This window comes from Somniosus microcephalus, chromosome 2 (assembly GCF_052327205.1).
Source record: "Somniosus microcephalus isolate GS21.2 chromosome 2, FLI_Smic_1.0, whole genome shotgun sequence".
NCBI classification, from domain to species: domain Eukaryota; kingdom Metazoa; phylum Chordata; class Chondrichthyes; order Squaliformes; family Somniosidae; genus Somniosus; species Somniosus microcephalus.
Window position 1 is genome coordinate 343,843,270 of NC_140988.1, and position 22,251 is coordinate 343,865,520.

The following is a 22,251-nucleotide window of genomic DNA, read 5'->3' on the forward strand; positions in this document are numbered from 1 at the left end:
GGGGATTCCAGAACCAGGGGTCACAGTCTAAGGATAAGGGGTAAGCCATTTAGGACAGAGATGAGGAGGAATTTCTTCACCCAGAGAGTGGTGAACCTGTGGAATTTTCTACCACAGAAGGCAGTTGAGGCCAATTCATTAAATAGATAAGAAGGAGTTGTTTATATTTCTTAAGGCTAAAGGGATCAAGGGATATGGAGAGAAGGCAGGGACAGGGTACTGAATTTGGATGATCAGCCATGATCTCATTGAATGGCGGAGCAGGCTCGAGGGGCCGAATGGCCTACTCCTGCTCCTGTCTTCTATGTTTCGATGTTTCTATGTTTCCTGCATCTGGTTACACACCAATATTCGAACTGGTTGGCAGATAAATTGCAAACCTGCGGTTTTGGCCAGGGAAATGACACATGGGATTGGAGAATTGCAGTTTAATTGAAGGCTTGGGCTAATATTTACCAGTACAATTCAGTACATTTTCAGTATGCAGTGATATTTTTGCCTGTTCACTTGTACACACTCAAATGCATCTGCGGGCCGAATTTTCCATCTCAGTTTGCTCGTGTATGTTGGCAGTGAGCACAAGGGAATGTTTTTGTAAAAGCAGCTGATTCCCGCAGCTGTTCCTGTTTGTGCGATCTATATGTACAGATAACAACTTACTTCACGCAGATCTTACCTGTCCCAAATAGCAGAAATGAGGCTCTTTCTTTCCAAAATGTATACCAGACTGTGAACAGAATAAAATTGAATTTCCACAAAGGTTCTCCTGATCATTACCATTTCTTTGGAGTGTCCACGGATCTTCTGCCCACATTAAAGCAGAACCAGTGCGGAAATTCAAGCCCAATGTGTTTATTACTACATTTTCAAAACAAAAAATAAGGCATGAGCTATAATTGATTCAGGCATTTCCATTCTTCAGTGTTGTTCATATTGGCTCATGTTGCCCATAACCGCAACATTAATGAGTGTGAGCTCCTTTGTATATTGTGTCTTGGGTGCCAAAATAAGATGTGTTCACTGATGCATGTTAGGCATGCATGTTCGGCATGCATGTTCATGTTTTTGCATTGTTTATACTCCAATGCATGTGAAAAGAAAAAAATGCATCCCTAAATCAGAACTGTGGAGTAATTCTGACTTGGCTTGAAGGTACAACTGTCAATAGCAGGGAAAATAGGTTGAAGAGCAGTTTAAAAAAAAAATCATTCTTTGAATATGGGCGTCGCTGGCAAGGTCAGTATTTATGTCCTAACTCTAGTTGCCCTTGAGAAGGTGGTGGTGAGCCACCTTGAACCGCTGCAGTCCGTGTGGTGAAGGTGCTCCCACAGTGCTGATAGGGAGGGAGATCCAGGATTTTGACTGAGCGACGATGAAGGAACGGCGATATATTTCCAAATCAGGATGGTGTGTGACTTGGAGGGGAACTTGGAAGTGGTGGTGTTCGCATGCGTCTGCTGGTGGTGGAGGGGGTGGATGTTGAAGGTGGTGAATGGGCTGCCGATAATAAAAGGGCATTTACAGCACAGAAGAAAGAAATAGTATCCTATTACATGTTAGGAAAGTAGTTATCATTACTGTTTTTTTATTGCTTGGTTTTGATAAGGCAGTTCTTTCAAAAAAAATACTGGGCTAATAAATTGTACAGATTTCACTGTCTTCAGGGAAAAAATAGAACTTACATTTATATAGCATCTTAGTGGTCTGGAATTTGCGATCAGCAGTGAAGCGAAGGCCCCGAAGTACACTTTGCACAAGGATCTCGCGATCCCTGTGTCGAGAACTTTGGGTTTTCTGACCTTCAATTAAAATCAACGGACTGTAGTGGGGATCCCCTTGTGCGAACTGCTGTGAGGTCAACAGGCAGTCTAAGCAGCCAATCAAAATGCAGAATTCTCATAGACAGCGAACAAGGAAGTTGCAGTCTGTCATTGACAGCTCCGAAACAGGCTGCGCTGTGCCCTCCTCCACCGCCACCCACCCCCCCACCACTCCCACAGTGAGTAAGCTCTTTAAATTCTAACTTTTTAAAATAGTTAGAGCAAAAGTAAGATTGGGGCTTTCACATGGGGAAAAGGCAAACCAGAAATAAAGAGTTTTTCAAAAATGTTTCTTAAAAATCTTTATTTTTATTAAAATGGACAAATTTCACACTGCACAAAATTTAAATTAGTTTTCCAAGCTCTTAACATTTGTTTAGCAGTAATCATACAAATTTACAGCACAGAAGTGTCTGTGCGGCTGAAATCCAGCCCAGTTACACCTAATCCCTTTGGGTCTAACCTTTAGTGGGGAATTTAACAGCGTACTTACTGCGGAAGAGCCGAAGTTTTCATCAGTTTTCCTGATTTGGCTGATTACACGGGCTCCGTGGGGGGTGGGTGGGCAGCCTGTTTCGGAGCTGTCAATGACAAACTGCAACGTCAGGGGTGCAAGATCCAAATCCCGAAGTTGCGGTCAGTTTCAAAGGTGGAATGGTGGTGAACGCTGCTTGTTCACGGTCACCCCGACTGCAAATTCTCAAACATCCCAAAGCAGATCACACACAGTGAATTGTTTTGAAGTGCAGTCACTGTTATGTAGGTGAACATGGCAGCCATTTTGCCTACAAAAAGATCTCTCAAGCAACATTGAGATGAGTGACCAGTTAATCTGCTTTTGGTTCATGGAATTGTAAAATAACTGCCCAGCAGTTACATTTGACCCATTGTGCCTGTGCCAGCCCTTCAACTGGAGTTTTCTACTGTAATCCCATCTACGTGCTCCATTTTCTATCCTTTTATATTCTTCCTTTGCAAATACAGTCTACTGCTGTTAGTTAAGTCATTTTCTGCAGTAATTTGAATTAAGCAATTTAATTAAAACAGCATTTACCACCTTTGTGCCCAGAATATTTTGAGTTATTGGATATTTCAAATTAAGTGATTTCAAATTAAAAGGAGTAGACTTTACCTATCCAAATCGTTACTTGTGGTTGAGGGAAGAATGTTGGCTAGGCCACCGGGCATTCTTCGAATAGTGCTGTGGGAGCTTTAATATCCACCTAAAGCACTGGAATAGTTAGACAGGGCACCGATTTAATTTCTCATCTGAAGGACAGCACCATGCAGCATTCCCTCAGTACTGCACTGAGTGACTAAATTGCCATACAAAAGCAAAATAATGCGGATCCTGGAAATCTGAAATAAAAAACAGAAAATGCTGGAAATACTCAGCAGATCAGGCAGCATCTGTGGAGAGAGAAACAGAGCTAACGTTTTAAGTCAATGGCCTTTCACCAGAACTAACAAAAGGTCATCGACCTGAAATGTTGGGCTGGATTTTATCAATGGGGACACGTTGGGGGCGGGACTGCTGGTTGCCGCCCCCAACGACGTCCAGCCAACCCACGCTATTGTCCCTTGATTGACCTTGTTAAGCCCGCCTTGCGGGCTTAGACGGCCAATTAAGGAAAAGCCGGTGACAGAGGATGTCAGCGTATGACGTTTCATCTGTCAAAAGTTTTTGACAGATGAATTGTCAGCGTTTGACAGCTTTGAGAAGCTGTCAAAAACTGACAAACTCTGTTCTAAGGTGAGCCCTTGTACCGAAGACTCACTAAACCTCTCTCCTCAGCAGAAATCAGGTGGCTGCTGCATCAGAGAATGCAGCAGCCATTCTGTCATCTCTGCCATTTTTGATGAGGCACCTCTGTATCCCCAAGGGTTGAAGCCTGCAGGAAGAAGCAAAGGTAAGTAAACTTTTTCCAACACTTTACACTCACCTCTCACACTTACCTTTCCACACTTGCACCCATCACTCACCTCCACAGCAGAAATTTTGACCCCTCTCACCCCCGCAGATCCACTGCTCGCCTCGCTGACCCTGGTGAGGTTCGCAACCGTCGGGAAGCCCGCACTTGCAGGGGTAAAATGGGGATAAGCCTCTTAACAGCCTGTTAACTATCTGTTAATTGCCTTGAGGGGACCCGCTTCCCAGGAAGATGGCACGGAGGCAGGTTGGGAGCGGGTTCGGTACCCGCTCCCAGTTTCTGCCATTTTCCCGGCAGTCCCGCCTCCATACCCGCCTTCCCAGGGCTGGCAAAATTCCCCCCGTTAACTCTGTTTCTCTCTCCGCAGATGCTGCCTAACCTGCTGAGTATTTCAAGTAATGTTTTTTATATACTAAATTGCCATATTAGATTATTTGCACCCACATCTTGAAGTGGGGTTGAATCAACACCTTCTAACTCAGAAGCAAGACTGCAAACAACTGGCCCAAGCAGATACTCAAACCTGTTGTTATTTGCTTTTTGTGTAGAGATATAGGCCGTTTCTATAGGATTTCTGTGGGTCTTCTGCTGAAGATACAGCAGACGATCAGGAGAACACTCACAGAAATTCAACCCCATAGATTATTCCCTGACGGACAGTATGCTCATCATGATACATTCATTGTTTTAATCGCAACTACGAAAGTTCACAAGACATTATACAAGGTATGTTTATATTCAGAGAACTTTTGCTGTACATCCAAGCCTTCAGTGTATGGTAACATTACTTCACCCAAATGTTTTTACTTCTTTTTTACGCTTTCAAGGTTTTGTAGGGCTTTTGGAAATGATCCTTTGCAGCTTTTAGACGCTTTGTCAACAGAGACAAACCCACCTCTACATTGCGCTCATTCTTTTCAATTCACTTAAATGGAAAAGAAAATCAGATACAGTGTAAAACAGGCTGCCGATTTGCGATGGGTGCATTTTCCGCTGTTGGCAAAGACCAATTTTACCCCCTTTGTTTGGAACCAGCAGTCCCAATTAAATAATCTATTATTAAGCAAATTAGACAAGATGGAACCAGAGTTGACAAACTAATATCTCAAAAAAATAGTGACAGTAAACTCAGACATGTATTACATGTATAATCATAATCTACAGAAGGGGATAGGAACAGGAGTAGGCCATTCAACCCCTCGAGCCTGTCACACCATTCAATTAGATCATGGCTGATCTGTGACTCAACTCCATCTACCCACCTTGGTTCTGTAACCCTTAATACCCTTGCCTAACAAAAATCTGTCAATCTCAGTTTTGAAATTTTCAATTGACCCAGCCTCAACAGCTTTATGGGGGCTAAATCTGTGCTACACCTCCTGAAAAGCCAATATATCCTTCCTGAGGAGCGGTGCCCAGTACTGAACGCAGTACTCTATTTAGATCTCCTATCACTGCTATTTCTAAGTCAGATAAGATGTGTTATATTGTGTAATACAGAACTTTATTCTGTTGCTAAGGTGCAACCATATTTAATAAGAGCGGTCCATTTAAGGCCACTAAGACTAATTGTTGTAAATAACAGATTGTTAGCGCAATTACAGGTTAATTGCTGTTGCTAAGGAAAGATCAGTAGGTGTTTGTAAATTTTTGGCTCCAGGTCAGACGAAAGCAACAAAATGACTGTCGTTCTGTATTTTTTGACACTTTTGACATTTTAGTGATGTCTGAAGTGCGACATCTGAAATGTGACACTCAAAATTGTTATACATAGAGACAGATAATAGTGTTGATACTGTCATTTGTAGATTAGAGTTCTCTCACTTTTGATACATCTGGTTTGAAAATGACATTATAAACTCCTTGGACTATGAAATGAAGCAGATTCTCCGACACATTGATTTATTGGCAGTGTTTATGCTGGCTGTGGAAATGGGTGATCCAAGCTAAATTTAGTGATACAGTCTGACTGTCCCTGAACTGTAAAACCTCTTTCATCTGAAAGCAGCACAGATACGTGCCACACTGACCTCATACATACTTGCATTGACCTCATACATACTTGCAATTTTGCACTCTGATAAGTCTTCCTTTTATTTGATAGTTGTTAATGAATATATTTTAAAACAAAATGTTCATAATGTTTATTTGATATTCCTGTAATATCTGAATTTCTTGTGAGGCACAAATCACTTGTATCGATGCATAGACTGCTCTAGATAAAGCCAGTATCTAATGACCACTTTCTGGCAGAGATCAGTGAATGGTAATGTGGAGTGTAACCCTGAGTGACTTTTTCTCTTGGTTGTGAACCATTGTAGCAACTTCATTACTGCTGCTTAGCTGAGATCAGCTAACTCAGCATAGATAGGGAACAAACCTAGTACCTTCTCAGTCTCTATGTGAGCACCATACCCCACAACGCATTTATTAAGCCCAGAGGGCTGCAAACTGGCATTTATTCACTGCGCTATCAAGGAGCTCTTATTTGTTACCATTTGTAAACTTCTTATCCAGTGAAGAAGTCTGCTATTTACATAAACTACATGTACTTAATACCTATTGTTGGTGGGGGTGCAGGAATAAATCAACCCTGTTTGTGTATCTTAATTCAGATTTAGTAGAAATAAAATGTTGCACCCATAAATGTAAATATATATGGTCAGTTGAGGACTGAAAATATAGTTGTGTGTAGGGAAATTGTGAAGATACCAAAGCACATTCCAATACCTAGTGGAAAATGTAATCTTGTCATTTTCAAGTTCCCAATTATCTTGCCTTTGGCCCTCCATTCACCACAGTATTTCCGCAGGTGTTGTTTATAAAACCTAATAATAGGTTGGAATTTGCTGGAGCTGGGCATCGCACGGCGTGTCCGGCTAGTTCGGCTTTTTCCTGCACCCTTCAGCTCAAAAATGTTTTGCCCTGTATGTTGCTGGAATTGCGAGCTGATAATGATGGCAACAGGGTATCTGGGACTTTGGTGAACGATGGGGCCAACAGTGTATCTCCTTAACCAATGAGATGAAATAAACAACGGAAGGATGAAGAAGGACGTGTAAATTAGAGTGGGTGAATTCAACGTCAAATCAGGTACAGAAAGAGAAATAGAGAGAGAGAAAGAAAAGAGACAGAAAGGAAAAGTAAGAAAAAAATGCAAACATTTTAAATTTAACATTTTAAAAAATATCCTGAAACAATTCACTACCTGAAGGATTGAGACGCCACACTTTTAATTGTTCACTTTCTAGGCCAGAGAGGTTGATTGGCAGTCATTAACAATTATCACATCGTTAAAAGGGTGCTTACACTATTCATCATAATCATAATCAACTTTATTGTCATTGTTAGTGCACAAGTGCAGTACAACGAAATGTAGGCTTGCGGCTCCCGAGAGTGTACATTTAGATTAAGACATTTAAACATTCAACATTCATTTGGCTTGTAATACATTAACATAAACATAACCATAATAAAGTGCATTGGCAGATGTGCAGGCTTTAGAGTTTATTTGTGGAGTTTAGGATGATAGCGCTGGGAAAGAAGCTGTTCCTAAATCTGGTCGTTCGGGTGCGAATGCATCTGTAGCGTCTCCCAGATGGCAGGCGGGCAAACAGACTGTGGCTGGGGTGGGTAGGGTCTTTGATGATGGTCCGTGACCTCCGTAAACAGCGTTTCTGGTATATGTGCTCTATGGTCGGTAGCCGGGTGCCGGTAATGCGTTGGGCAGTTTTGACTACCCGCTGCAGGGCTTTCCGGTCATAGTAGCTACAGCTGCCATACCATACTATGATACAGTTCGTCAGGATGCTCTCTATTGTGCAGCGGTAAAAGTTAGAGGATTAGGGGTGACAGGTTACTATACGTAACTTTCTGTGGCGAGTTTAATGGGCAATTAATGTACAAATGCAGCAACGTCATGAAATTCATGGGGAGGTTAAGGGCGATATGCCATATTCGCGAAGCAAATGGCGGAGTGGCGCAAATCGACCAGCAACTTGTGGCGATTCGCAATTCATGGGGTAGTTCTTCCTCGCTCTAAGTTGCTGGCTGATTTGCACATTAATAACGGCGACTGTCGTTCACAAACAGTTATTTTTTTCAGCAATTTCCATCGTGAAACTTATCCTTAAGTTTTTGATGGAAAGATGGCAGCCAATTTGCGCTCAGCAAGGTCCCACAAACAGCAATGAACTAAATGACCAGCTCCTCAGTTTTTTTAGGTGTTGGTCGAGGGATAAATTTGGCCCGGACACTGAAAGAATCCTCTGCTCTTCTTTGAATAGTGCCATGGGATCTTTTATGTCCACCTGAGAGGGTAGATGGGGCCTCAGTTTAACATCTCATCTGAAAGACGGTACCTCCGACAGTGCAGCACTCCCTCGGTATTGCACAGAAGTACCTGTTAAGTCCGTGAATGATTGAGACATGGACTAGCAGGAGAGAAACAAAGAGATCTTTACTGGTGAAAGGCATAAACAAAACTAACCAACAGAGGCTCTCTAGCACCCTTTATACAGGGGTGGTCACTGCCGGTACTGCAGTCTGAGACCAGTTATTCTCTTAAAGGTACATACACAACAATTCCTCCCCTTTTAGATAAACAGTACATAACATTCATTTAACAACTAATGATAACGAATTACAATCACAATTACTGTTGCTCGATACATTGGTTAAGTTTAAGCAATTATAAGTTCAGTCTTTGAGGAAGCTTCCTGATTCTGTCTGGATAACGCCTCTTTGGAGTATCAGGTTCTTCTGGCAATGTTGAGTCGGAATCAATGTCGTTGTTTGGTTCATCTGCTTCCAATATTACCGGTTCTGCGGTAGCTGCAATTGGAACGTCGATTTCATTACCAGGTGTATCAGATCATGGTGTGGAGTTGACGTTTTCCAGTGACTCTAGAATCTGGTCAGCATGGCGTCTTACAATGCTCTCCCCAACGTCCACGGTATACATGAGAGGTCCTTGTCGTGTACAAATCGTTCCTGGCTGCCATTTCTCAGTGCGGTAGTCCCGGGCCAAAACTGGTTGACCTATCTTAAAACTCCTGGTCGGCCTTTCATTCATATTCTGAAACTGCCTGTTCTCCACATCTCTTCGGACGTTTGGCTTAACCAAATCCAAGCGGCATCGTAGTCTTCGATTGAAGAACATCATGGCTGGAGTTTGGTTGGTAACCGCATGTGTCGCATTCCGGTAGGCAAACAAGAAGTTGTCCACCTTGTGTTGTAGGGGTATATCTTCATTACACATTGCCTTGATAGCCCTCTTGAATGTTTGGACAAACCTCTTGGCCAATCCATTAGTGGCTGGATGATATGGGGCAGATGTGTAATGCTTAACACCATTGTTCTTTAAGAACCTCCGGAACTCTTCAGACACAAACTGTGGTCCATTGTCAGAGCAAATCTGTTCAGGCAGCCCATTCCTGGCGAATATGGTTCGTAAGACTGTGATAGTTTTTTCCGTGGTGGTTGAGGACATTTTTATTACCTCTGGCCACTTTGAATGTGCATCCACCGCAATTAAAAACATCGAGCCCATGAAGGGACCAGCAAAATCAATGTGCACCCTTTGCCATGGAGATGAGGGCCACTCCCATGGATGCAGAGGAGCTTGTGGTGGGGCGTTTTGGACCTTCTGGCATCCTGCACAGCTCTTGGTCATCTCTTCGATTTCTCTATCGATTCCCGGCCACCACACAAACGCTCTGGCTAAGCTCTTCATTTTTACCCCACCCAGATGACCCTCATGAAGCTCATTGAGCACTCTATCCGTCAACTTAGGTGGAATTACTACTCTGGATCCACACATCAAGGTTCCTCTGCACACTGACAGCTGTTCTCTTCTCGGCGAAAATGCTGGCAGCAGTGGTTTGCCATGTGCTGGCCATCCCTTCACCATTAAATCATAGACCCGTGATAGTGTCGGGTCATTCCGTGTTTCCTTTTCTATGTTTGCATTTGTCACAGGGAGACATTCGACTATGGTCGAGTGGAATAACTCCATTGGATCCACTGCAAGGTCTTCTTCTTCCACCGTCGGCAACGGTAGACGTGACAATCCATCAGCATTTCCATGCTGTTTAGTTCCCCTGTACTCGATGTCATATTGGTGTGCCCCTAGGAAAAGGGACCATCTCCGCAGCCGTTGTGCTGTCATTATCGGTACGCCCTTCTGAGGGTTGAAAATGGAGACAAGAGGTTGATGATCGGTTAGTAGAGTAAATTTTTGACCATGCAGATAGTGATTGAACTTCTTCACCCCCCACATTAGGCTGAGGGCCTCTCTGTCAATCTGGGCGTAGTTACGCTCGGCAGAAGTTAACGAGCGTGACGCAAAAGCTATCGGCCTCTCCAAACCATCAAGGAATTTATGTGACAGTACTGCCCCAATGCCGTAGGGAGACGCATCACACGCCAGCCTGATTGGCAGTGCTGGGTTGTAGTGAGCCAATACTTCCTTCGAAGTGATTAAGTCCTTACTCTTCTGAAAAGCACGTTTACAATCATCGCTCCATTTCCATGCTACCCCCGTTCGTAGCAGGGCGTTCAGTGGATGCAGAATTGTCGACAAATTCGGCAAAAACTTATGATAGTAATTCACCAACCCGAGGAATGACCTCAGTTGCGACACATTTTCAGGCGCTGGGGCCTTAACAACCACTTCAATTTTGTCAGGGGACTTATGTAACCCCTCTTCATCAATCACGTGGCCACAATACGATATCTGTTTCTTTAAAAATTCGCACTTGGGGCGGTTGGCTCGCAGCCCATGTTCCCGTAGTCTAGTGAGCACCTGTTCTAGGTTGTTAAGGTGTTCACTGTCATCTTCACCTGTTACAAGGATGTCGTCCAAGTAACACTGAGTCCCCGGAATCCCTTGCAGGACTTGTTCCATCGCTCTTTGCCATATCGCCGGAGCCGATGCTACTCCGAATACCAATCGATGATACTGGTAAAGACCTTTGTGAGTGTTTATCGTGAGATACTTCCTAGAGGACTCTTCAACCTCCATCTGCAAATATGCTTGTGCTAGGTCAATTTTTGTAAAACGCTTCCCTCCAGACAGTGAGGCGAAGATGTCTTTTATCCTTGGAAGAGGATATTGTACTGTGTGAAGGACAGGGTTCATCGTCACCTTGAAATCCCCACAGATGCGAATCTTCCTTGGCTCTCCGGACTTATTGCTTAACGTTTTCTTCATGGCAGGAACGATGGGTGTCGCCCACTCGCTCCAGTCGACCTTAGACAACACGCCCGCCTTCTCCAGATTCTCCAGCTCTGCCTCGACGGCTGGACGAATTGCATATGGTACCGGTCTCGCTTTGAAAAGCTTGGGAACTGCATTCTCTTCTATTTTTAACGAGGCGGTTACGCCTTTAAGCGTGCCCAGTTCTTGTTGAAATACCTCTTTGGCGTTAGCTAAGATTGTTGACAATCGTACAGGAGTGACGTCTTCATCTTTTTTACCGTCCACCATCATTGCATGAATGGAATGCCAATCTAAGTTTATCTTCCTGATCCATTCCCGTCCCAATAACAGTGGTCCACCATTTGGCAGTATGTAGAGATACAATTTCCGTATTTTCTTGCCATTGTATTCGACAGGCACCCTTATTTTTCCTCTGGGGTATACTTTTTGCCCCGTATACGTCGTCAAGACGATGGATGTCTCTCTCAAGGGTATGTGTGAAAATAGCCGCTCGTAGTCTCGTCGATTCATGACAGTTAGCGCTGATCCTGTATCGAATTCCATTTTAACTTGGGACCCTGCTATCGTGAGGGTGACCCAAATGGTTCGGTGATCCTCTTTTGCGATTACATTGTTAAGTTTGAGACAGCTTAATCTCCTGTTCTCGGATTCACTATCGCTCATCTGGTCTTCGGAACTACTGTCTGTCATCTTTTGTACTTTCTTGTACGGTTCCTTAGTAGCCTTTTTGTTGTCGCTGGTCTTCTTCCCAGACCTACAAACTCGTGCAATGTGTCCAATCTTCCCGCATTGTCTGCATATTTTGTCTTTGGACCAGCAGTCCTTCTGGTCATGGTTAGTTCTGCCGCAGCGATAACATTTTGCAAATCCCCGTGTCATTTCGTGGGTGCCGTATTCCTGTGGTTTTTGTTGAATTTCTGCAGCTCCCCTGGCTGCTGCTTCATACGATACTGCCACGCTGAAAGCCTTATCTAGCGTCAGCTCTTTTTCTGCGAGTAACTTCTTCTGTGTTCCTTCACTCAGGAGTCTACAGACAAATTTGTCCCGTAGGGTATCTGCCAGTCCTGCTCCGAACTGGCAGTGCTTTGATAGCTTGCGTAGTTCCATAAGATACTCAGCATTGCTCTCATCTTTGTGCTGAGTTCTCCTGTGGAATTTAAATCTTTCTGCTATCAACAGCAGCGCAGGGTTTAAGTGCTCCTGTAGAACAGCAACAATTTCGTTAAAACTCTTCGCCTTCGGTTTGGCTGGAGTAATCAGATCCCGCAATAGGCCGTACGTTCTAGCGCCCATTGCGTTTAGCAATATTGATGCCTTTTTCCCCTCCGCTATTTCATTTGCCTCGAAATATACCTCGACTCTTTCCACATACGTGGTCCAGTCCTCTAATGTATTATCAAAAGCAGTGATACAGCCAGTCTTCGGCATCTTGCAAATCTAAAATGGCGCCTCCGGCGCTTTGCCTTCTTCTCCGATTTAACAAAATGGCGCCTCCCGCGCTTTTCCTTCTTCCCCGCTGTTGTTAGCGCTGCTTTCCACGGTTTCCTGCGCGTTAAATATTAATTAATTTTCTTTTATTATCTTCCCGTCGTGGAACGGACCCTCTGGGACACTTCCCTCCCTCTTCTTAGGTCCGAACGCTGCCCAGCTTCGAAGCACCGGCCGCGCCCTGTATGCTCCACCCTCTCTCTCTGCTTCCCGACTCGCTGCCCGGCCCCGTTGCAGCCCAGGAAGGATCAGAGTACTACCTGCCACCAGCCCGATTGGTTGGGAAACCACGGACCGAGGAACCCAGCCTGGCTCTGGACAGTCTCTCCTGCAAGTTTTGAAATCGATGATTGACGGTCGACGCCCGTTTCTCGAGTTTCAATGGCCTATTTTTTTTTTCTTTCTTCTGGCTCCGACCTTCAACACGTCGTCGGAGCTGCTGCTGAGTTGCAGGTAAGTTCGTTTCTCACTCGTCGCCAGTGTTAAGTCCGTGAATGATTGAGACACGGACTAGCAGGAGAGAAACAAAGAGATCTTTACTGGTGAAAGGCATAAATGAAACTAACCAACAGAGGCTCTCTAGCGCTTTTATACAGGGGTGGTCACTGCCGGTACTGCAGTCTGAGACCAGTTATTCTCTTAAAGGTACATACACAACAGTACCAGCTTCGATTAAGTGCTCAAGTCTCTGGAGTGGAACTTGAACCCACGCCTTCTAACTCCTTCTAGTGAGAGTGTTACCACTGAGCCAAGGCTGATATCCTTCTAGTGAGAGTGTTACCACTGAGCCAAGGCTGATATCAAGGAGATGGTTGGATGTGGACAAAGAAGCCTCGGATAGTTTTAATCCTCCAGCATGATCCTGATGTAGTTGGCAGTTTAATAACACAATTTCCTGGGTCTGTTTTTCCAATTTTCTTAATTTCATGTTAGTCTGTATGTTGGCTATAATCATTTCTGAAGGTATGTATGACTCTTCATTTAAAAAAAATGTTTTATGTAATTTTTGTGAGGCGGGAAAGAGCTGTACACCATTTGCATGATCGTTGTAACACAGCAGTAAAGAGATGAACGTATTTTGATGTACTTTACGACATTACATTGTTTGAAATAAAAAAATGGTTTCACAAACTTTTTTTAAGATGGTGTGCTTTTAAATTCTTTAATATTGGGAACCAACAGTTTAAAAAATATTTTGCAGACTGCTCACTTAAAATAGTAATCAGAACATTTAAAATTACTTGGTACATATGCATTTCATATGCATAGAGTTAAGTATGTTACTCTTAACAGATTTTTCTTGGTGTGAAAGTTTTGCAATAAAAGACTCCTAATATATGTAGTGTGACAGTCATATGGTCATATTGGTTTTGTAGTATAATTCAGAATGGTAAACTAGGCAAGGAGAAACTTGAAATTTGGGTAAAATATTGTTGATAAAAAAGTGTAGAATCCTGAATTAAAAAAAAAAGTTCTTAAGTGCTGGTAAAAATGAAATGAAGTTTACAGTTGTAATACTTGCAAATGTCTTGTGTTCACACGAAGCATATAAAACATGACCTTTTGAAAGGAGTCTGGAGTACCTCGATGCAGTTTCATGCGAGCTCTACATGACTTAGCACAGTGGGAACTGCAACACATACCTAGTTTTTATTTTAAGGGTTAATTTTTCGCTAACAGCCCGTTTCTAACCCACTGTTTTGACAAATAGCCTTTTCAATATTTCTGGATAATCGGGTCCCCTTTAGCTGCGTGCATTATTCTCCCCAAAAACATTTTAGACGAGTAGCCATCTCTGGAGAGGTTTTTTTTTGTTTCTCTTCCCCTCCCCCCAGCCTCTTTCTCTCTGAGCAAGCAGTTGTCTGACTGAGTAATGAGCTATGATATGGTTGGCCAGTTTCCAATAACAGCTGCTTCTCATTGGCTTGTTTCAAGCAATCGTATACAGTGATTGGTTTCATGGCCTTTTTTTTTGCTGCATATTTTTACAAGCTCAAGTAAATTCTGGTACAAACACTGAAGCTGGGGGATGCAAGGTTTGTCTCTTCATTTTATTTCTCTTTCTCGAGTGAGTGTAGCTAAAAGGGAGTAGCAGCTTTTTGTTTTTTTTTCGGGGGGGGTGGAAGCTATTTGTTTAGTGATTTGAAGATGGGTGGATTTATTTTATTCTTTGAAAGGCTTTGGGTGGGGTTGCTACAGATCGCTTGCTGTGTGGTTCTGCTGTGCATGAAATAAGAGGATGAAGGGGCCGGGTTGTATTTTTAATAAGCGCAGGCCACAGGATCCTTGTGTTCATATTTTTTTTTAGAAGGGGGGGTCTATTAGATCTGCAAGTTCAAGCTCATCAGCATAATATATAATCAAGCAGCTCGACTTTTATTTCCTCATTGGCGAACACTGCCCCTTTCTGTAGTTTTAATCTGTTGGGATGTATTTTGTATCTGGAGATTTTTGTGATGCTGTAATAGAATGCTTTACTGTGTATAACTTGGCTGAGTTTGATGCAGTACAAAGACTATTAAGTAGAAGTTTATACCGAGATTTCATCACCAAAGGCAAGTTAATGCGGTAATATTCCCGTCCTAACATTTTTGGGGCTGTTTTAATTTAAATTTCAAGGTTAAAGTTTATTTGTGTGTAGATGAAATTTTGCAAATTGATGTGTATTTCCAGGTTCTGAATTAAAAAAAAAAAAAAAAATTAAAATCTGAAAGGTGTTTTTTCTAAACTAAATATGCTGTGTTTTTAGTGAAGTAACTGTGTATGTATAAAAAATATATTTAATATATGTAAAGTAATATACTTTCTGGCTGTCTTGAATGGAAATGTTGCTGATGTGTGCCAAGTAATCAATCCCATAGAGCAGGTATAAGCAAAGCTACCACAGGGTTTAAAAAAAATGTTTACTGTTCTGGAGTCACAATTGGAAAGCTGTTCTGGTTCTGTGTATGTTTTTTAAAAATGAAAGTAGTAATTCATGGTGAATTTGGACTGAATGTGCATTTGACATTTCCAGAGAGCTCTATATTGAGGTTGCAGAATGGAAGGCAAGCATGCAAATTTTTAGATTTATATCCGTGTCATTTAAATCTGTGTATATGATTCAACTGATAAGATGCTAAACATATTCTGGTTGTGCGGTATTTTAGAAAAACTACGCAATAGTTTCTTTTAAGTGCGTGCTTTGACCTTTTGCAATATAAAAGCATAGTTGCTGCTTAAATCTAATTCTGCTGATTCTGCTCATTGTTCAGGCATCAAGTGAATCTCCTCTTCAGCACAGTATCAAGTTTCCCCTGACCTAAAATGTAACCCTTTTTTAAAATAAATAAGTAGGATTATCCTTTGCATGAAGAAGGGCAATTAATGTCACGTGTCATGTAGTCTTTATGTAATTGTAACACTTACTTAGAAGTTTTAAGACGACTGACTTCTTGGTGATTGTGAAAATTGTGTTGATTTGGATGGTAAGGCAGAAAGGCAAGGAAACTGTTTAAATAATGTCTCTAAGTACCTTTCTAGTTGGTGCATAAAACCAAGGGCTTCCATCCAGCTTTGAGCTTGTAGCACTATGTACTTTGACTTCCAAAAAATGCTTGTAAATGACCAAAAATATAACTCGGGCAGCTTAAAAAATATTATATGGAAAATCCTCAGTGTGGCACTATTCGGTTTCTGAATGTATCTGGGTGATGCTTTATAAATTCCAGAAAGGATAAACATATCAAGGATTGGATTGCAGGTTTTTAAAGGGTGTGGTAGCACAGTTGAAGTGTCTCACTGTAAAGCCCAAATTAGTATTTACCTGTCAGCAGAGTCAAATTTTCAGTTGCTTAAATTTGTTCCATATGGTGGCTGTAGTGAATGTGAGCATGTGTGCAAAATATCTTTAAATTAAATATATATCTGATGGAGAGTGTACTTCTACAACTTTAGTTCAGATTTGGAGAAAATGCTTCTGTTATTTAATGGTATACAGTCAATTGATTGTACTTTTAAGATGCGAGTTTGCAGAGAAAGATTGCTGACTAAATAAATCTGCTCCATGTGGAAAATGGCACCAATGTTTATAAAAGCATTTTAGGCTGACCTAAATCAAATTTTTTTATTGTACTCTTCCAAATTGTATTTCCATACATTTCACCCTCAATAACAACCCAGCAATTTAATGACTAATGTAATAGCTAAATACCATGCACACAGGACTCAAATTGTGTTCTCCATGTGAGAACTAGTTTGGTTTTTAAATAATGTAAACTAGAAATTCAAAATGAGCTTGTTTAAAGTATTTCAACGTTGGGATTAGTTTGATTAGTCATATAAAGACAGCAGTGATATTTCATCTGGCCCGGAGCCAGAAATTTACAGGCATCTCCTGATCTGCAAACTTCCTTATCAACATAGGAAAGAAACCAACATGACACATGTATTCCTTGGATGGTGTTGAAATAGCTACGGATGAAGTTGATAGAGACCTAGAAGTCTTAGTAGACTCAACACAAATTGTTCAACCAATGCAGAGCAGCGATCAACACAACCAATAGAATGTTGAACGACACTGTCAAAACAGTAGAATATAACTTGGGCGAAAGTCATGATCAAATTGAATAGTGCTTTGGTCAGACTGAACCTTGAATCTTGCTTCATGCTCTTGTCACCAAAACACAAACGGGACATTAAGTGCTGGAGGCAGTAGAGTAGAGAAGAGCCGTGAGTCTGATCTCTAAGGTCTGAGTTCTGAGGAAGTTTGGGAGAAATAATCCAATCGTCAATCAAGGCCCATGTATGTGTACTTTCCAGCAAGGGACAACAACAACACTGTCTCTAAATTGTCAAACTGCTTGTCTGACATCCAGTACTGGATGAGCAGAAATTTCCTCCAACTAAATATTGGGAAGACTGAAGCCATTGTCTTCGGTCCCCGCCACAATCTCTGTTCGCAAGCCTCCAACTCCATCCCTCTCCCTAGCATCTGCCTGAGGCTGAATCAAACTGTTCGCAACCTTGGTTTCCTATTTGACCCTGAAATGAGCTTCCGCGCCATAACTTAGACCACCTATTTCCACCACCGTAACATCACCCATCTCTGCCTCTGCCCATCTGCTGCTGAAACCCTCATCCATGCTTTTGTTACCTCTAGACTTGACTATTCCAACGCTCGCCTAGCTGGCCTCCCATGTTCGACCCTCCGTAAACTTGAGGTCATCCAAAACTTGGCTGTCCATGCCCTAACTGTGTTCGCTGACCTACATTGGCTCTTGGTTAAGCAACGCCTTGATTTTAAAACTCTCATCCTTGTTTTCAAATCCCTCCATGGCCTCGCCCTCCCTATCTCTGTAATCTCCTCCAGCCCCTCGCCCTCCCTATCTCTGTAATCTCCTCCAGCCCCACAACCCCCACGATATCTGTGCTCCTCTAATTCTGGCCTCTTGAGCATCCCTGATTATAATCGCTCAACCTTTGTTTGTCATGTCTTCAGCTGTCTAGGCCCAAAGCTCTGGAATTTCTTCCATAAACCTCTTCGCCTCTCTACCTCTCTTTCCTCCTTTTTAGACGTTCCTTAAAACCGTCATCTGCCCTAATTTCTCCCTTTGTGGCTCGGTGTCAAATTTTATTTTTTAAAGCTCCTGTGAAGCGCCTTGGGATGTTAAAAGTGCTATGTAAATACAAGTTGTTGTTGAAACCTGGGTTATCCAGCTAAGAAAGTGGGTACGGGAGGTAGTCTTATAGAGACACACAAGGTAGTTCAGGGAATGGAAAGGGTAACTGGAGTGTTACTTTTTTAAATTAAATTATCTGAGAAGAATGATCCAATGAAAGTAATTTTAGAACTGGAAGCAGTGAGGATCAATTAATAGAATAGACTTCCAGATAGAGCTGTGGAGAGGGAAAAAAACCCTGGAAATAATCAAAAGCTGCAATGGGGGGACTTTAGGATCTTTCTGGGAGGCAGAATTTAGATGGGCTGAAAGGGCTTCCGCACCTGTCGCTATCTTGTGACCTGCAGTTGACCTCAACATATCCTTAAAGGGGCAGGCCAGATTAAACATGCCATAAATAATACATTGTGCACTACATAGTATAATGCCCTGTCTTTATATAGTACAATAATGCCCCTGTCTTTATTCGATAGTTTGATGTGGAAGATTTCTAGTGAGATAATTATTTTGCGGCTCTTGCATAAAATAAGGAATTGATCTTCAAGGCTGCAGTAAATAATATGTATCCAAAAGTAATATAAAATTTGACACTTCTAAAATTTTTCCCTCAGAAGATAAGTTTATCAGTCACAATCTGTTTCTCTTGTGTTAACATTTAGTGTTACTTTTTGCCAACTGACATTTTAGGAAAAAGGGAGAACCAAACTATTGCCAATCCAGCTGCATGTAACTTCCTTGATGATCTGATGCATCAATTTCATTGTGTTCTGGTAACATCATTTTAAAGGTTCATTGGTTCAGGGGACCTGATTGAGGTGTACAAAATTATGAGGGGGGTAGATAGAAAGGAACTTTTCCCCTTAATAGAGGGATCAATAACCAGGGGGCATAGTTTCAGCGTAAGGGGCAGGAGGTTTAGAGGGGGTTTGAGGAAAAACTTTTTCACCCAGAGGGTGGTTGGAATCTGGAACTCACTGCCTGAAAGGGCGGTAGAGACAGGAACCCTCACAACATTCAAGAAGCATTTAGATGAGCACTTGAAACACCATAGCATACAAGGCTACGGATCAAGTGCTGGAAAATGGGATTCGATTAGACCGGGCTTGATGGCCGGCGCAGACACGATGGGCCGAAGGGCCTCTTTCTGTGCTTTATGACTCAATGGCTGAATTTTCTGCATCAGTTGCATGTGATATCATGTAACAGGAAAGTTAAACTATTTAAAAAAAAAAAAAGTCTTCCTTTGTCAAGATTGTCAGAAAAATTGAGTTTTATTTGCATGGATATGTCCTCTACATAGAGGAAACCTTCTGCATGGGAATTAGAGAGGACGGATGGGGAATTTCACTTGATCTTGTAGGCTGCAAAAAAGTACTTATTGTTTTTAAAAAAAAAAAAAACTTCTCATGGTTAAGTATTTCATTGGTCAAAATTACAATCTACAAAATAATTTTCACTTTGGGACCCGTGATAATGAGGTGAGCGCTATTGTGGTAAATGGTCCATGTTTTTTAATTCGTACGTGGGATGTGGCCATTGCTGGCAAGGCCAGCATTTATTGCCCATCCCTAATTGCTCTCAAGAAGGTGATGGTGAGCCACTGCTGCAGTCCGCGGGGTGAGGAGACTCCCACAGTACTGTTAGTTAGGGAGTTCCAGGATTTTGACCCAATGATGAAGGAACAGTGATATATTTCCAAGTCAGGATGGTGTGTGACTTGGAGATTCTGGTGTTCCCATATGCCTGCTGCCCTTGTCCTTCTAGGTGGAAGAGGTCGCGGGTTTGGGAGGTGCTGCCGAAGAAGCCTTGGCGAGTTACTGCAGTGCTTCTTGTAGATGGTACACACTGCAGCCACGGTGCGCCGGTGGTGGAGAGAGTGGTGTATATTTTAGCTTACAGGCAGGGTTTTTATTTAGATGCAATAGTTGACTACATTTTTGTTTGCACTGAAAAGCAGCATTTTGAGGTCAGTTTGGATGAAAGAAATTGTAAGGAGAGCTGAGAATCTACAAATTTGAGTGTTCCTGCAGTATCAGGAAATTAAAATGAACAGGTTTAACACTATATGCAATAGTTGAAGATGTGGTTTCCTGTGTGAATCAAATTACCTTTTGTGCACAGGATACAAAATATGTGTTATAATTTTTCCCTGTATCACATTTCTTGTTTGTTTCTGTCTGCTTCTGGCAGTTCTTTTAATTATGCGTGTTTCACATTGCTGGAAATGATTCTTGCAGTCTGAACTTTTATTGGTTGCCATAATGTTACTGCGTCAGTTGATTGGGTATCGCAATGGTCATGATTCTGTGATGTGCTGGGTTACGTTTCTTGAAGCTTCTCCAGCTCTGCATGTTGTACCAACAATGGTTCTTTCTCGTCTGCTTGCAAATGCTACGTTTCTAAACTTTCCAAGAAATAATTGGGGAAAAGGAACCATTATTATGCTAAGCTATATTTATAGTATGACAAAATTCTCTTGTACCCCTATTCACCCTTGGTATGAATCAGCTACATCTGTAATTGTAACAGCTTTTAACTGAGATATCATGAAACCAATGTTGCTGAAACAGATTATTGGTTCATATGTCTCATTGCTGTTTGGGACCTTGCAGTGTGCAAATTGGCTGCCGTGTTTCTCTACGTTACAGTAGTGACTAGATTTCAAAAGTACTTCATTGGTTGTAAAGCGCTTTGGGACGACCTGAGGTCGAGAAAGGCGCTATATAAATGCAAGTTCATACTTTTCTATATAGAAGTCTTATGGTTTTCAATGAAAACAAGAATGCTGCAGATTATGTTTTTCTGCTTTAAATTTTTTAATTTTTTAACCTGTTGATGTTAGTATGGAGGTTCTGGGAAATAATTGAGTGACATTGTGAAGGTATGAACACGAATTTCAAGGGCAAATGAATTGCAAGCTTCCTGATCCAAAACATTGAATTATTTTACTATGTCCTTGCGCTCTCAGGTTGGCAATTCTAGTTATACCTCACATTTAATAAAGATACAGTTTTAAAATTCATGATCACATCCTGTAAAATCAGTATTGCTTCCAGGTTGTAAATTTGAGACAATTGCAAAAAAACAGTGCATCTTCAACCATCGATGTACAGATTGTAATAAATGTTGAGCTGTTTCCACATATTCAGTACCAATCCGAGCTTGTTTCACCTCCTGAATACTGCATGTCAAACCCGTAAGAATAAGTTGTGTAATAGAATTGCAGTGTGCAGACTTCCTTTGGGAAAGACCTGAATGAGGAATGGTATAAAGTAGGGATGGTCAGTCATTTGATTTTCAGGATAATATTTCTGTCAGAAGAGGGATGCTGAGAGATTACCAATATATCCAGATCCACATGTTCTCCAGTTTTGCTACTTACCAAACCTATTTTTTAAGATTGCATATTTTTAGTTCAAGAAGAATGATATAGGTTCCAATAGTGTGTAAACAAGGAAGTAGTTGACAAGCTTAACATCTGGCTATTAGTAATTGATGCTAGGCTATTAGAACTGAGTTATTGGAGGCCTAATAGATGGAGAATCTCTCGCATACACATGATTACATGGGGCCCAGTAATTTTTTAAAAATACCCTAGTGGCAAGAAATTTTCTTTCGTGTACTCTTGGGCAAAAAGTACCGGGGGAGGGAGTTCTGCAACTTGTATATCCCTAATGTTTTGATCCAGATAGCTTATTGGGTGCTCTGGTTGTTCTTGCCTCAAGTAATATTTTTATTTGGTCTCCAGCTATGTCCACAATTATTGCCCATAACTAGTTGCTCCGAGAAGATGGCTGTGAACCTTTTCAAAGCAACTGTGTTACAATTGTATGACTGGCTAGACCACGCCAAAGGACATTACAACTCAAGTTAATGTGGGAGTGGAGTCGCATATAGGCCAGACCAGGAAAGGGGACCCCTCCTTTGAAGGACATTAGATAACCTGTGGATTATTTTTTACGACATTTTGGAAGTTTTCATGGTCATTTCTCTGGTGTGAACCCATGGTGGGATTTGAAATCGGGATCTCTGGGTAACTAGTTAAGGACCATAAGTCACTGCACCGACATACGTTATGTAACATCAAATATCAAATAGGAGGTGCAGAATTAACTTATGGAAGTAAGATT

At 41.9% G+C, this 22,251-nt stretch overlaps 1 protein-coding gene across 5 annotated transcripts in view; it reads left to right on the forward strand.

The window, feature by feature from the left end:
- ctbp1 (C-terminal binding protein 1) overlaps positions 1–22,251 on the forward strand; it is a 346,678-nt gene that overhangs the window by 90,874 nt on the left and 233,553 nt on the right. The window contains exon 1 of one of the 5 annotated variants that reach the window (XM_085975461.1): positions 14,393–14,497. The exons of 2 other annotated variants lie outside the window; for them this stretch is intronic. Coding sequence is in view for 1 of the 3 variants with exons in the window: in XM_085975472.1 (XP_085831598.1) it covers positions 14,491–14,497 (7 nt within the window). In the remaining 2 variants the exon portion in view is untranslated. Of the gene's footprint in view, positions 1–14,392; positions 14,498–14,594; positions 15,017–22,251 lie in introns of those variants that run through there. 2 more of the 5 variants (XM_085975472.1, XM_085975462.1) reach the window with 2 other exon arrangements.